Here is a 16,348-nt window from a genome sequence, read left to right on the forward strand (position 1 = left end):
AACAGCACTTGCAGTAGAAAAAAGTTCTTCCTAATGTTTAGGAAGAATCTCTTTTCTTATAATTTGAATCCATTTGTTCATGTTCTAGTCTCTGGAGCAGCAGAAAACAAGCCTGCTCAATCTTCTATGTCTATTCAGATATTTAAATATGTCTATCATGTCGCCACTCAGTCTTCTCTTCTCTACTCTAAAAACACCCAGCTTGCTCATAAGGCTTGGTTTCAAGACAGTTGATCATCTTGGCTGCCCTCCCCAGACATGTTCCAGCTTGTCAATATCTTACTTGAATGGTGGTGACCAAAGCTGGACACGGTATTCAAAATAAGTTCTGACCAAAGCAGAACAGAGTGGAACTGATATTTCCCTTGATCTGGACACTATGCTCCTGTTGATGCAGCATAGAATTGCACTGTCCTTTTTGGTGGCAGCATCACAACTTATGTTTAGTTTGTGGTCTACTAAGACTCCTAGTTCCTTTTCACATATACTACTTACAAACCAGCTGCCAGCCATTGTATAGTTGTACAATTCATTCATTCGAGTAGTTTTGGTCCAGCTCGCCAATCTGTCAAGGTCATTTTGAACTCTGTTCGTATCCCCTGGCATATTTACCTCCACCACCCTTAATTTGGTATCATCTGAAAATCTGATAAGCATGTCTTCCATTCCATTATCTAAGTGATTTATAAAGATGTTCTGCAATGCTGGGACCATGAGAGAAGGCTGAGACATTCCACTAGTCACTTCTTTCCAGGATGAAGAGCAACCACTGGAAAGTACTCTTTAGCTTCATCTACACTGCATACTTAATACAGTCTGATACTTCTTAAACTGTCATGGCTCAGTGCTATGGAATTGAGGGAGTTGTATTTTTGCGAGCTATTTAGTGTTGCCTGTCAAAGAGATCTATTTCCACAACTACAAATCCCAGGATTCTATAGGATGGAACCATGAACATTAAAGCAGTGGACTAATTCTGCAGAGTGTGAGCAGCCATCATGTTCTCTTAACTCTTAACAGATCCACTTCACTGTAGCACTCTCTAGCCCACAGCTGCATGCTTACAATAATATAACTGGGGAACTTGTCAAAAACCTTAATCAAGATATATTACATCTGTATTTCATTTTTATTTGAGTAAGCAAATGTTATAATTTGGATTTCAAGCACACTTTTAAAATGTAAGATTTTACATTTCTCAAATTTAAAGGGGCAGAGGTACGGTAACAACTTCACATATACACACACACTCCTATGCAGTATTACTGAAGTGAAGGCTGCTTAAGAAATAAAGAGGGTGCCAAAACGTTCAAAGAAAAACTAGGAGTGGTGGTTTCATGTCACTGTTCCTCCCAGTGCTCGATGAACATAATTTGCCGTGTAATAATATTTTAGCTTTGGTTTCCCCCACAAACTAAACAATTAGCTCAGATTGTGTGTTAAATACAGTAGCAATTCCTTACTTGTTACCCTGACACTGATACAAAGTCTCCACCTCTCGGAACACCCGACTCCGACTATGTCCAGCAACCTTTTCAATTATCTGTTGCAAAAATTGAAAATAAATTTTAAAAACAAGGCAACCTACAAAAATGCCGGTCATTATTTTTCAGCTTTATAAAAGGTTTTCACAGAAGTGCCAGAGGGGTAAGATTGTCAGGGACATTTCTTAACGTTGCTGTTATTCTAATACTCTTCCTTTATGACAAGGAACCTTCAAACAGGTTAAGAAATATTTCTTTTAAAAACTTGGGATGGATTTGCACACTGTGAATAGCCTTTTCTCTTACAGTTTTATTTCTTTTCTTTTTTTTAATTCTTTATTATTATGCCAATACAAATACAAAATATTAATACATTTACAACCCAAACACACTAGCACCCTTCTCATACAATTCAATACATTCAATACAATATAATATTAACAAACTAAACATACAAACAAACAAGCATTCTATCTTTCCATACATACTTACATTCATACTAAGACTATCTATATATACCATCTATCATCAGTTTTATTTCTAATAAACAGGACTCCAGTCTGTTTGACCAGAGAAGACAGTGGAGAATCAGAAATAATGGTTTCACAGGGGAAATGTTATCTTCCTTTCATCTCTTAAAAACTACTGGTTTAGACCAGTACTGCTCACAATGCTAGTCCCTGGGCAAACATTAGCCCCTGAGCCATTGGCTGCTGGTCCCTGGCAAGTTTCCAGGAAAGATAGAGAAAGAACAGTTGTATTCAATGGGAACAAATATGCTAGTCACTAGCACATGAAACAAAAATAACTTCTGGTCTCACACATCAAGAAGTAATTGTTTAGACATTTCCAGACTTCCAAACTATGGTCTGGAAAGTGAAGTTGAAGGCTTTCATGGCCGGCATCCATAGTTTTTTGTGGGTTTTTCGGGCTATGTGGCCATGTTCTAGATCTAGAACATGGCCATATGGTCTGGAAAATTTTCAATGAACACACATTCATGTCATTACAAGCTTTCTGCCTTTGACTGAACTGTGGTTTGCCAGGTCTGTTGTTAAGACTAAGCCAAGGCATTACTCACTAAGTGAAATGTGCAGGACAGGAAAGGAAAAGACAGCATGAGAAAAAAGATGAGTAAGCAGAGACATGATAGATACGAATAATGCTACACAGGATGTACAGAAGGTGGATAGCAAGAAGCCTTCCCATCATAATTCTAGAAGTCAAAGTCATCTACTGAAACTGAATGGTGAGAGATGCAGGACAGATAAAAGGAAGTATTTCTTTGTGTTGTACATAGTTTACTGTGCAATTCACTGTTTCAAGATCAGTGATTATTGCCAACTTGGATAGCTTTAAAGGGGAATTAGATAAATTTGTGCAGGTTAATAGGACAGCAATTGCTACTGTAATCATGATGGCTAGATATAACCAGTATGTGAGACAGTATGCCTCTACATAACAGCTACTGGGAAGCAGGAGCATGAGGGTGCTACTGCACTCTTGTTCTGCTGGTAGCCTAATTATCAAATTTGTAGATGATACCCAATTAGGGGGAGTAGCTAATACCCCAGAAGACAGGATCAAAATTCAAAATGACCTGAATAGACTAGAAAGCTAGGCCAAAGCTAACAAAATGAAATTCAACACGGAGAAACGTAAGGTATTGCACTTAAGGCGGAAAAATGAAATGCACAGACATAGGATGGGGGACACCTGGCTGAACAAGACTACATGTGAAAGGGATCTAGGAGTCCAAGTAGACCACAAGTTGAACATGAGTCAACAGTGTGATGTGGCAGCTAAAAAGTCCAATGCCATTTTAGGCTACATCAATAGAAGCATACTGTCGAGATCAAGGGAAGTAATAGTTTCACTCTATTCTGCTTTGGTCAGGCCCCACCTGGAATACTCTGTCCAGTTCTTGGCACCACAATTCAAAGAGGATGTTGAGAAATGCCCTATGAAGAATGACTTAGGGAGCTGGGGATGTTCAGCCTGGAGAAGAGAAGGTTAAGAGGTGATATGATAGCCCTGTTTAAATATTTGAAGGAATGTTATATTGAGGAGGGAGCAAGCTTGTTTTCTGCTGCTCCAGAGAATAGGACTCAGAACAATGGATGCAAACTACTGAAAAAGAGATTCCACATCAACATTAGGAGGAACTTCCTGACAGTAAGGGCTGTTCAACAGTGGAACACACTCCCTTGGAGTGTAGTGGAAGCTCCTTCCTTAGAGGTCTTTAAACAGAGGCTGGATAGCCATCTGTCGGGGATGCTTTGATTTAGATTTCCTGCATGGCAGGGGTTGAACTGGATGGCCCTTTCGGTCTCTTCCAACTCTATGTTTCTATGATTCTATAAAAATAAAGCGCACACTCCATTAAAAGACCCTTCTCTTACAAATAATAACTGAAAGCATGGCAAAAGCAAAAAGGTGAAAAGAGGTCAGAGAGGGGGCCAGCCTAGTTTGCCAAGGGAGGGAATTCCATAGCCTGGGATCAGCCACTGAGAAAGCCTTCTTCCATGTCCTCACCAGACATTTCTGTGATGACGATGGGCCTGAGAGAAAGTCCTTCCCTAAGGATTCCCCAAAAAAAACCCACACTATCATCTATGATCACCATTTGTCATCACTGTGTACTTTTGGTATATAAGCACCTATGAAGCAAGACCTTAAGATAGTGATACTAAAATCTTTCCCCCACCCTCGACAAAATATATGAATAACAATATTTTGATTATTTACTGTGCAGATTTTCATCCACACATTCATGTATATTCATATTTTAACATTTTATAAGGAAATAACATTGTTCAAATTAGAAGAGTAAATAAATTCAATATTTAATTAAATTCAATATTTAACTCAATGCATGTAAAAATTTTACACATAAAAAATGTTGGGAAGAGGTGGAGGAGCAAGGACTAGAGCCTCCAAGTCTCACCCCCTCCTTCAGGAACTCTCATGCCCCCCCCCCCCCAGCAGTACCACCCCACCATTTGAGTACCCCTGCTTTAAGATATTGAAAAAAACTTTGGGGCGCTTTTACTTACTTTAACTGCATATTCCTTCCCATTTTGCAAGCTGACAGCACCCTGTACCTTAGCATAAGAGCCCTCACCAAGCAACTCTGCAGTGAGTTTGTACAAATCTGCCAAAGAAAGCCAGCAGACAGAAATGTAAGGGAAGCTTAGTACAGAAAACTTCAGTGAATTGTACAGATAGGCTAATAAGTTAATTACTATTACCAACAATAATATAACAGCAAGTGCTCTCTTGCTAATAAACAAAATTGAGATAGCAGCTTCGGTTTTATCAATCTGTTCTCATCAATAAGTTAAAATCAAAAGCATGGGAGTGAAGTTCAAACCTTATCGACATAAATATTAACTCCCAAAATTCTGTGATCCTACCAACTGAACTGATGTAAAATAAATATTTCAAAATCACTGCAGTTTATTCTCCAGGGAGAATTTGAGAAAGTAGTGCTGTTTCATGTTAGCATCTTAAAATAGCTGTAGTCCAAAACAGGTCTGTGTTAAGGAAAGAAAAACATAAATTCCTATTATTTGTAGTTACACATGAGGCACAATCCAAAGAGGGTAACATGACAATATGTCTTCTGAATTCAGTGTGTTATATGCAAAGCAGTGTAATGCATGCTTACACAGAATTAATTAAATGGACACTGCTCTCAATTAAATGTGAATAGTACTGGAGTTTTAAAGGCCAACTGCTCCTCCTCTCACATTATTCTGAAACAATCCTAATGAAACAGAAGTAAGATCTGCCACCCACCAGAACCTCAGCAAATATTCAGCCAGTCTGACTTCACTCTCTAGGAGGTTCCCTAGCTAAGGTACTACCTTGTGTTTTTTATGTACCTTCAAGTCACCTATTGACTTAAGAAAACCCTATGAAATTCATGGGTTTGTCATAAGGCAAGAAATACCTAAAAGTGGTTTTGTCAGGTCCTTACTCTGGAATATAGCCTACAGAACCTGCTATTTGTTGGCAGCCTCTCATCCAATTACTAACCAGAGTTGACCCAACTTTGCTTCCGAGATCAGACAGGATCTGGTGCCTGTAGGGTATTCAGGCCCTGAGGTGTTACTTTAATTGATGTAAACATGGGTGATGTAACATAAAACAAAATTTCAGAGTCTGGGCAGGTTTATAGGCTAGGAGGCAGCCTTTCAAATATACTGGCCCTAGGCCATTTAGGGCTTGAAAACCACCACTGTGAACTGTGTTCAAAAACAGCATGGAAGCCAATACAGCTATGCTGAACCAAGACCATGCGGTGCCAAGATCAATGATGAATCGTCTACCACACTGTGCAGAGACACTGCACACTTTTCAAGGGCAGCCCTAAGTAGATTGAATTACAGTCGTCTAATAAGCAAATAATGGATGATACTGTATGAACTTCAAAATGTCAATATTCTGCTGCCTTTGAATCTCCCAAATACAATGATGCAACTCAAAAACAGTAAGCATAAAACACACTGATTAAAACAGATTTTCACCATAAACAGTGCTATAAACCCTGTTGCAACTGCATAAACTGAGGCTGCTGTGCAGGATCATAAAAGAAAGCAAAAAAGAAAGCCAACCTTCAAACCTTCCAGGGAAATTATCTGTAGCCCTGGTCCTTTTTTTCTTTTTCCTTTTGACACTGTCCGCTATGGGAAGGGGCTGGCTGCTGACCATCTCTATACAGAAGAAAGGGTAGAAAGGGTAAACAATAATTCTGTTTGTGTTATATAATGCTGAAAAATGATATGTGCTTGTGCTTTTTAATATTCTTTCTCATTGTAGCATTTAATATTTGACCTCCTGCATTTCAAAAAATTAATGGGTAACAAAAAGGACATATTTTGCCTAAGACGTACCCCCCTTCTCTTTTTTTGCTAGTTTCAGGTCAAATATTGTTCAGGAAAATATGAAAAACAAGCACTTATAATAAATTTACTGAGAAAGCCATCTCCATCTCTTGGTACTATGGCAACAACATGGCAAACTGGCCTAACAAAAATATCTATACTCTTTCAAAACCCTCTAGTGTGCCTCAGTTGCCAAAAGGCAACATTTCCACATAGCAGATTGCTGGCCTGTTTATATCAGGAGCTTCATTATCTCTTCGCCATTTCAGCTGTCCACATAAAAACAGGATTATCTTTGTTAAAACACAACAGAATAATATAGTTTGATGAATGAGAGAATAAAGCCATAAAATATATAGGAAAGCAAGGGTCACAGATTGCAAGCCAAAACTATTGCTAGAAGAGGCAAATCCTGGAGAGCATCCAACAAAATCCATAGGAAACAAGGGCAATATATGTCCAAGTGCTCAGTGAATGGTTGTTTTTATTTTTATTTTGGAAGTAGCCCAATGCATTTCAGCCTATGCATATATCAGCTGAAACACATTGAACTTTTCCCAAATTAAAAAATAAAAATAAAAAACACCATCCACTGAGCATTTAAAAAAGTGTCTCCTTTTTTCCTGTCAAATCTACAAGAAGTTACCATTCTATGCCATTTCAGTTATCACTGCAATCTTCCAACTCTGTGATGACTTACTGAATAAGCTGGAGAAAAAGGTCAGTTCTCTGTACACAAAAAGTGTTATCTACAAACATGGGCCCCACAAGAAAATAGTTTGCTTTTAAAACTTGCAGCCACTTTTTAGATGCTTCCAGATTGGATCCTTTCTGTGTGGTTCATCAGTTCCATTACTGTTTTTGCAGTTGTTATGTGAGATTGCAACCAGAGATCCACACCTAGAAAGAAGAGCTGGCTTTTGTGGGTGGCATACCTTGACATTCCATTTGTACAAGAAGGGAGAGGGATATGTCGTGGGGCAGTTTTTTGTTGCTCTCCTCCTCACTGCCTTTAGTCCACTAACTGTTGGATCTCCCTTGGAAAGACTAGCAGGACTAGAGTGTTTGAGAAGAGGTTCAGCACACCTGCAGCTCAGTTAGTGCAGCCCCAGATGTTTGCACTCAATAATCAGCTCCCCTAGATAAAGCAAGCAGCAAATGCACTACAGATTCAATCTCTGAATTAGCTCAGATGTTTCTCACAGAATGGGCAATTGAAGATGTGTCCAGTGGCTGTAGAGCATTTGCTGCCTGCCTTATCTAGGAAGGCTGATTATTTTGTAAATCCAGACTACTCTTCTGTGCACACCCTTGTTGGTTTTGGTTCCCCAGCATCTGACTGATTCTCTGTCTCTCATCCTTTAGAGCAGGGGTGGGGAACCTACAGAGGCATGATGGGAATGGTAGTCTGTCAGAACCAGGAGGGCAGTGGGTTCCCCACCACTGCTCTAGGCTCATAATCAACCACACACCTTCTCAGTTACCCAAGTGAATTATGACACTATTCTCCCAAAATTATTGCTTCTCCATTCTCTGATATACATACAGATGAGTGCTGCTCTGTTACCCCCAGGGTCTAGTCCTCCTTCACCCCTAGTCAACCTGTGATATCAACTTAATATTAAAAGGGATGTTTGGATCAAGTATCCAAGAGGGCACCTCCAGTGCAGGAAACTAGGCACAGCATATAAGGACTTCCATCACTGTACCTTGAAATCCTGTTAGCTCAGCATGGGGAAAGACAAGGCACTTAGCCAGAACAGATCAATTAAGATCAGAATCTGCACAATCCTTTCACATAGGAGTGAGATGGAGAGCAATATACAGTACCAGGTACTTGCCAGAAAGCTGGGGTTCAAAGGGAGCTGGAAATTGCACCTTTTTGTGTAAAACATTTGCATTGACTGCCCTGCCATTTCCACACATCTCTGGTTATTCTTCCTCCTGGAAAATCCACTCAAACTCCTGAAAAACTGCCTCAGAACACATTTCACCCTATAAAACTGCCTACTTGGGCAATTCCAATTTGGTTCACTTAAGTCAGGCAGAAAATCTGTTGGATTCAAGCTTGACCCCTCACTACTATTGGCTACGCCACACAGCAGAGTACTGAGCCCCATTTGACTCAGTGTCTTCCCCCAGATCGGAGCCCCACTTCTGGAACCAGTAAAGTATCACCTACTGCAATCCTTTAATTCACTGTCTGCTATCAGCTTTTATATCCTAGTTCTTTTGTGAATGTGTGTGAGAGAGAGAAAGTTTTCTTTGCATGCTGATTCCTTTTTTAATCAATAAACTAAACTAATTTAGAGCCAGCCTCTGGATTTCTTGAGTTAGGAACCATTATACATAGGCTTGTATCCTGGCTTTAGGGTTAGCCTAAGCCCTCTTGCCAATTGTGGGTGCCCTCCCAAGACCCCAGCTTTTTGTGTCCCAGCTAACTCAGGGAGACTCCATCCTTTTACATTAGGAGAAGACACATCCCTAGGGCTACATGCAACCCCCTTCAGCCATGTTTTGGGTGCCCTTAGTTCCTGCAAGCTTTGAAGAACACATTTTCTTTGGCAACAAAAACAAGGGTGAACTTAGGTTCCAGAAGACCTCTGCACTATTTAACATAAAAACTACCAGGTTTTGGTCTGTCTTGCTCGTCTGGGATTTTTTGGCAGTCCCTACAATAGTCACAGGGTCAGGAAATTGGCCTCTGGATACACTATGGTTACTCATCTCTGCTTATCAAATGATTTTCTGCTCTCAACTGAAAACATTTGTATCCAGACGTACAGCTTTAGTTTGAACTCATCACTGCTTGGTATCAATTCAGTGAGGCATCTTTAAAAGAAAAAAAAGGAAGGGTAAAGTTTGACTTTGTTCAACAAATGTAGCCAAATTTCCCATCTCTTCACCACAGTTAACCATTTGAGGGGAAGTGACAGGTGCACAAATCCTACTTAGCTTCCATATGAGGCTTTAGAGCAGTGATCTACCTATAGATGGGGTGGTTTACTGCATGATCACCCTGACTCATTCATGGAATTGTATGGAAGGGGGGATTCTCCAGATGTCATTTTCTGTTTGTAACCCTCCTGTGTTTTCTTACCACTTTCTCTCACCAGAAAAATAAAACATTAAGGAAGAAAGGACAGAATGTCTACACAGTACTGTTTGATAGTATTAGAAATCCTGTCTGGAAGAACCTAGGTTGTGCATTGATATTTATGGTACCTAACAATAAATTCCTAACCAAGATTTAAACAGCCATCAAGGCACCATCTTAGCATTCAAAAGCTCTCTGGTACCATTAGGTAGGGATGGAAAAATACCCCTGGCTTCTGATAATCAGCATAGGCAATACAGGTTGAGTCTCACTTATCCTACATGCTTGGTTTTGATTTTGGATTTTTTTTTTTTTGTACTTCGGAATATTTGCATACACACACACACACATATATACGTATATAATGAGATAGAGAAGATACCCAAGTCCAAACATGATGTCCAAACATCATTTATGTTTTGTACAAACCTTATACAGATATCCTGAAGGTAATTTTCTAATATCTTTAATAATGTTGTCCATGAAACAAAATTTGTATACACTGACCAATTAGAAAGTTAAGATATCACTATCCCAGCCACACAAGTGGACAATTTTGGATTTTGAAATTCCTGATAAGGGATATTTAACCTATACTAAAGTAGATTACCCAATGTACTAATCCAGTGTAAGGACGCTTCTTTCATTATTATATTCCCATTTCATACCCTACTTTCAACCCTCAACGAAGGAGAGTGAGTGAGCATATTCATGCAAGATGGAAAACAACATACAAATGTACAACCCTGTCCCAATAACTGGTTCTCTTTAAGAACACCATCTGGAGCTGGCTATTTAAAACACACAGACACACACCTACAGAACACCTTTCTTATTATTAAATCTGAAAAAATATACCCTGGTCACTTAAATATATCTTTTAACTGATCATTTAAGATTGGACCACAGTTTGGAAGTAACATGTTACAAGGGCAATTCTATGTCTAAATATTGTCCTCTCCCCACCTTCCATATTCCAAAACTACAAACAATTGTCTCTGAAAGTGACCAGAAGTGACTGGAATGTCACTTCGTGACACAATACGTGACAGTGTGGTATGGGGTTGGGAAGTGCTCAAAATGGCCTCCCAAATTTTGGCATGATCCAGCCCAGGGTCAAGAGGAATTAGTCAGATAATGTTTTTAAAGATGGTGAGATGCACCACTCCTGTGAATGTAACTTCACTCACAGGATGCTCCTAGAAGAGAAAATGATGATTACCTTTTTTTTTTTAAGAGTTCCTCCTTGCCTATTTACAACTTGAGAGGCTGTCCTGGAGAAATGGGGAAACTTCTAGAATCGTGCAAGAGGTAGCACAGTGGGACTGCAGAGGGAATGGGCAAAAATGACCACCAGCTCTAAAAAGGGAGTCCCCACCAAATCTCAGTGCCTTCTCCATTACACAAGAGCCACTCAGGATCCAGCTCATCAGATTCTGAATACTGACATTAATATCTTATCTATATAAATAAAAATGTAAATGTTTGTTTGTTTAAAATCTTAAATCTCCAAAAGCTCTTCATCGATTGCTTTGACATTTTGACACAACATTCTATTCAAATACACACATGGTTTTATATGTGCCACTGGTCACTGTGAGCTGCTGGTCGCTGTCCTCCAGAGTTTGCCGGCCCCCAAGTGTCCCTTTGGGACCCGCAGAAGCCAGCAAATGGGCCTTGGAGGATGGGAGCCAGTGGCAAGAGCTGATCTAGACAGGAATTGCTTCTCACATGGACAATTATATGTTGCATGTTCTAGAGTCGGCAAACCAAACAATCTCTATATCTACATAGACAATGGAACAACAAAAATATTGTATACCCACAAGCATTGTGACATTGAATATTTCAGAAATGTAGGCTTTCTCTTTTCTTTCTTTTCCATTTAATCGAACTGAGCCACAGCAACACGTGGCTGGGTACAGCTAGTTGATTATTAAACTGCTTATTGACAATGGTCCAAAACATACTGCAGAAATAATGCAGCCTGCAACCTCTTTAACTGCCCTTGTTCAGTGCTAGGGAATCCTGGGAATTGTAGTTTATTGTGGCACCAGAGCTCCCTGACAAAGAAGGCTAAATGTCACAAAACTACATTTCCCAGAATTCCCTAGCATTGACTCAGGGCAATTAAAGCAGTCTCAAACTGGGATATTTTTGCAGTGTATTTTGGACCAATGTCACTGAGGCTGAAAGAAGATTAAGAGGTGATATGATAGCCCTGTTTAAATATTTGAAGGGATGTCATATTGAGGAGGGAGCAAGCTTGTTTTCTGCTGCTCCAGAGAACAGGACCCGGAACAATGGATGCAAGCTACAGGAAAAGAGATTCCACCTCAACATTAGGAGGAACTTCCTGACAGTAAGGTCTGTTCGACAGTGGAACAAACTCCCTTGGAGTGTAGTGGAGTCTCCTTCCTTGGAGGTCTTTAAGCAGAGGCTGGATGGCCACCTGTCGGGGATGCTTTGATTTGGATTTCCTGCATGGCAGGGGGTTGGACTGGATGGCCCTTGTGGTCTCTTCCAACTCTATGCTTCAAGCACTGGCACATCTGGGATACTCAGATTTTAGTCTGAACACCATAAGTATGTTCTGTCAAGAGCACATCTGAAACCCAAAAGCCATACAGCCTACTTGGCTAGTGACTAAAATGGTCGACCAACATACCTTCTGGTTTGTGAATACTGCTTTAAACAATCAATTGATATAATTTTTAATTCTTGCAGAAATCTTGCAAGGGAAAAGATTTCTCCTTACAAAAATTTCCAGTGCACAGCCCTAACCATTATCTTCCATCATCCTTACAAACACTGACAAGACTATTCCATCTTTCTTCCTTTGTAGAAAAATAAAATACATATTGTTAACAATCTGCTTACACATACTGAAGAAACAATTCCTCTAGTACGTTAACATAACTTTATCAGAAACTAAGAGGGGTTATGTGATGCAGATGTAACCGTTTGTCTGATACTCTCAGATGCTTTTGATTAGATTGCTAAATAAATACAGACTTTATAGCAGCCACCACATTATTTCTAAAAAAATATAAAAATGTTATCGTTCTTATCAACCTTCTGAAATTAAAATGAAAAAGCTAGAAATTTTAGTTGCAAAAAAAGGAAGAGCCTTCCCAGAATGAATTAAACAATCCAATGAAAATATATTTCATCAACCCCCATTGCTTATATCAATAGTGACAAATGATGTCCTTCAAAAGTTCCATCCCAAGAGGTTATTTATTCTCTCTTCCAGTACTGGGAGAACCAGCATATGGCATCCATTGCCTGGAGAATTGTTCAGACCAAACTTCTTCCAGTTTCTTCCATGTCTGACACTCTAAAGGTTAAAGAGTTTTGTTTCACACCAGAAAATAACTTCACTCATTGACATCTCCAACTTGTGCTATACCAGACATACAAGAGGTGTTATTTTATCTGTTTATTCAGCCTGTGGCCTGTAATCTGAAATGCATGACATATCCTTGCATGACCTCTGATGTTCTAAAGATACTTTCCCAGATAGAATAAACCAGACACATTTTACTGTATGCAAGATGGCAATCAAATGCTTCACAATAAGACAACAATTCTACTTTTAACTCCCATCATCTCACAAATCATCTTGAAGTATAATTTACATAAAACAACATTAATAGACCTGGAGTCACTTCTGTATTAGAATATTTCAGCTAATTTACATTGCAAAACTGGCAGTAACTTTGAACATTTTTGGAAAAAAAATTCTTCTTAGTCAATTCACAGTAAACTACTTCTAGAAGCACCGTTATTTTACTCTAGTGCAGCAAAAACAAGGAGTCTTATGGAACTCTCTAGGCCTAAAACATATGGAATAAATGTTCACGATCTAGAACAATGGTTCCCAACCTTTGGTTCTCTAGCTGTTTTGGACTTTGTCTCCCATAATTCCTGACTGGTGATCAGGTTGGCTAAGGTTTCTATGATCTGAATTCCAAAACAAATGGAGGACAAAAAGTTGGGACCAATGATCTAATCTCCTTAACTGGTTACACTGAAAGTATCTAGTTCAAAGTTTGTTCACTTTGGCGGGATACAGACGGGCAAAAAGGGGTGTATTCATGACGTCATGAAGGTTGAGCCTTCAGACAGCCCTTACCTGAATGCCGTCATGAACGCGCCCCCCGCATGTCCCAAGCGGGAAGAAGCGGCATTAAAAAGGTGCTGCTTTTTTCCGCTTCTTTTTGATTTGCAGCGTACATGCGCAGCTCCGTATGTAAGCTGCTGCACCGGTACGTCTGAATTGCTACGCCGCAAATATAAGTTGCCCGTTTAAAAGCTCCGTGTCAGCTGCGTCGCATATTGGGTCGGGGTCCAGGACATGCGTGGTTTGCAGTCGGGCTTTAATTGCAGCGTCCGCTGCCATGCAGCTGTGGAAGCTGCGGCGCATTTTAAGGCTCGTAACCCTAACCCTAGAGCCACTTGTGATCATGCGTTGCTAGAATCGCGGGAAGTTGTAAGTTTTGCCGGCGGATGTTTTGGTTGTAGAAAGTGATACGGGAACGTTTGGAATTTAAAGTGACCCCCTACACACATTCCTGCGCCATTTTCACCTGGGAACGGGCACAGTTCGGCTGCTCCTGGCACAGCTGTGCGGCGGCTCCCCTTTGGCACCAGGCAGAATGGCACAGCCATCCACCAGCACCCCGAAAAAAGGCAGGGAGACGTCTTGGTCTCATGCGGAGACAGCTGACCTTATAGCTATATGGTCACAGCCAAACATTCTGCAAAAATTGGAGCAGTCCTACCTGAATGCTGACACATATCGAGAAGTGGAAGAAGCCATGAGAGCTGCTGCACCGGTACACCAGAATTGCTACGCCGCTAATTTAAGTTGCCCATTTAAAAGCTCCGTGTCTGCTGCGTCGCATAATGAGTTGGGGTCTTGGAACATGCGCAGTTTGCAGTCAGGCTTTAATTGCAGCGTCCGCTGCCATGCAGGTGTGGAAGCTGCAGCACAGCTGCAGCGCATTTTAAGACTCCTAACCCTAACCCTAGAGCAACATGTACGCATGCGCTGCTTGGAAAGTTTGGACTTTAAGGTGCACCCCTACACACATTCCTGTGCCATTTTCACCTAACAATAAAAAACCCCTAAAACTGTAAATATTTACATATGTACAAGGGAGGTGATGGGGGATGGCAGGGGGACAGCGGTGGCAGCGGCGACAGCTGTGGCTGTGCATTGCAGATTCAGCAAGAGCGCGGGGACCAAAGGAGAGGAGGCATCTATGATGCTGGTGACACTGGCAAAGTGCAAGAGGACAAGGATGCCAACACCAGCTGATCACCAGCTGGCAGGAGACCACCATTGTTCTTGGGCAGAGCGGGGGGAAAAGTTTTAAAGGGGCTTGGGCACTTTAAATGTGCCCATAGGCTTTCTGCCGCCGCTGCTTAGCGCCGCAGCTGCGCACCCGCCAGCCGGCAAAGGGGGAAAAAAAGCCGCGGTTTGGGCCGCCTGTGCGGAAGCTGCCCCTTTCTTTGCAGCGTCCTCCGAGGCGGCGGTATAGAAGCTACGGGTCCGAAACGGACCCAGGTGAGGCGTCTTCACTGCCCCCCGTGTGGAAGCCCCAACACCTGAAGCACGTCCCCGGGGCGGGCGGTCTGGAGGCTCCGTATTCAGCAGAATACACCTCCAAGACGTCTTCCCCTGCCCGTCTGTAGCCAGCCTTTATTTTAATGAGCAAATTTTATCATCTAACTATATTCTATGTTGTTTTTTAATGAACCATTCTTTGTAAAATTATCTCAAGAAGGAAAATTTATCTTTTTAAGAAAGAAAGGGAAGGATGAACATTCTAATTTGTAGCACAACCAAAGATGAGAGACAGAGGAGACTACATACTGTATCATGGCAGAAGCACAGAGACATTTCTTTTAAAAGTAGACTACTACTTTAACTACACATGCATGTTCAGTTTGAACAGATCTTTTCCAAAATGTTTTCCTAAATGTGTATACTGTCTCAAACTACTGCACAACATGAAATCTTGGGATTAGACAACAGAAGAAGAGGGTCTCTGAACTTATCAAACTGAAAATTAGCAAACACAGAAGTCCTGATGAGGTTGTCATCCATGTACTAAGTTACGTTTGCACAACATAAGAAACCAGTTGCTTTTTAGTTACAAGCAGTGTGTCCATGTACACTTTCCTATCACTCTCACTTGAAGAGACAACAGTTAAAGAAACCACAGAGTTGTCCCATAGTTTGCTTCTTCTGCCATCCACATATTTGTTATTTCTCTTCTTTGCCTATTTCTTTCCCAACAAACCAGACAAAGAATCCAGGGTTTGCTTTAAGTTTGCCAATCTCTTGTGTTTAAGTGACATTTCAGTAACTAAATTTCAAGATGACTTCTCTCTTCCAATTTGTACTGAAAACTAAGTAACTGCTTCTTTATGGAAACACCTCCTTAGCATCCCATCTAAGTATAACAATTGCAAGCTGCAGAAGAATACAGTGTGAACAAAGTTTTTAAATTTGGTCCTTCCTCAAAACTGATGACCTCAGAACTTGTCCCTTTCTGAAGCCTTTTTATTTATTTTATGTTAATGTCACATTTCCCCTAAGGCAGCTCACAAGATTTAAAAGCAGTACAGCTTTAAAAACAGAACTAAAACATCACAGCAATATAACAAATTAAAAGTACAACATGTCTTGTAATTTAATAAGAAAAGACCTATCTGAGATGACCTTTCCCTGTCACAAGAGGTAGATCTCTCAAGTGTTAAAAACAATATACTAGTGAGAAGCTGCTCTCATTTAAGAATGTAAATAAAAGAGTGCTGTTGGAACTGACTAATATTTACACTTAATTAACTGGTTAAAATAAATG

The 16,348-nt window shown here is 40.5% G+C and overlaps 1 protein-coding gene across 4 annotated transcripts in view; it reads right to left on the reverse strand.

Annotated features, from left to right (window-relative positions):
* The window catches only part of MKNK1 (MAPK interacting serine/threonine kinase 1), a 52,584-nt gene that overhangs the window by 20,271 nt on the left and 15,965 nt on the right, over nt 1–16,348 (reverse strand). For all 4 annotated transcript variants that reach the window (XM_089515080.1, XM_089515077.1, XM_089515078.1 and 1 more), the window contains 3 exons: nt 6,104–6,202; nt 4,541–4,638; nt 1,464–1,543 (listed from right to left, as the gene is read on the reverse strand). In XM_089515080.1, coding sequence (XP_089371206.1) covers nt 1,464–1,543; nt 4,541–4,638; nt 6,104–6,202 — 277 coding nt within the window. The remainder of the gene's footprint in view (nt 1–1,463; nt 1,544–4,540; nt 4,639–6,103; nt 6,203–16,348) is intronic.

Source organism: Sceloporus occidentalis, unplaced genomic scaffold (assembly GCF_023333645.1).
Source record: "Sceloporus occidentalis isolate IW3139 unplaced genomic scaffold, rSceOcc1.0.p SCAF_3, whole genome shotgun sequence".
Classification (NCBI taxonomy): domain Eukaryota; kingdom Metazoa; phylum Chordata; class Lepidosauria; order Squamata; family Phrynosomatidae; genus Sceloporus; species Sceloporus occidentalis.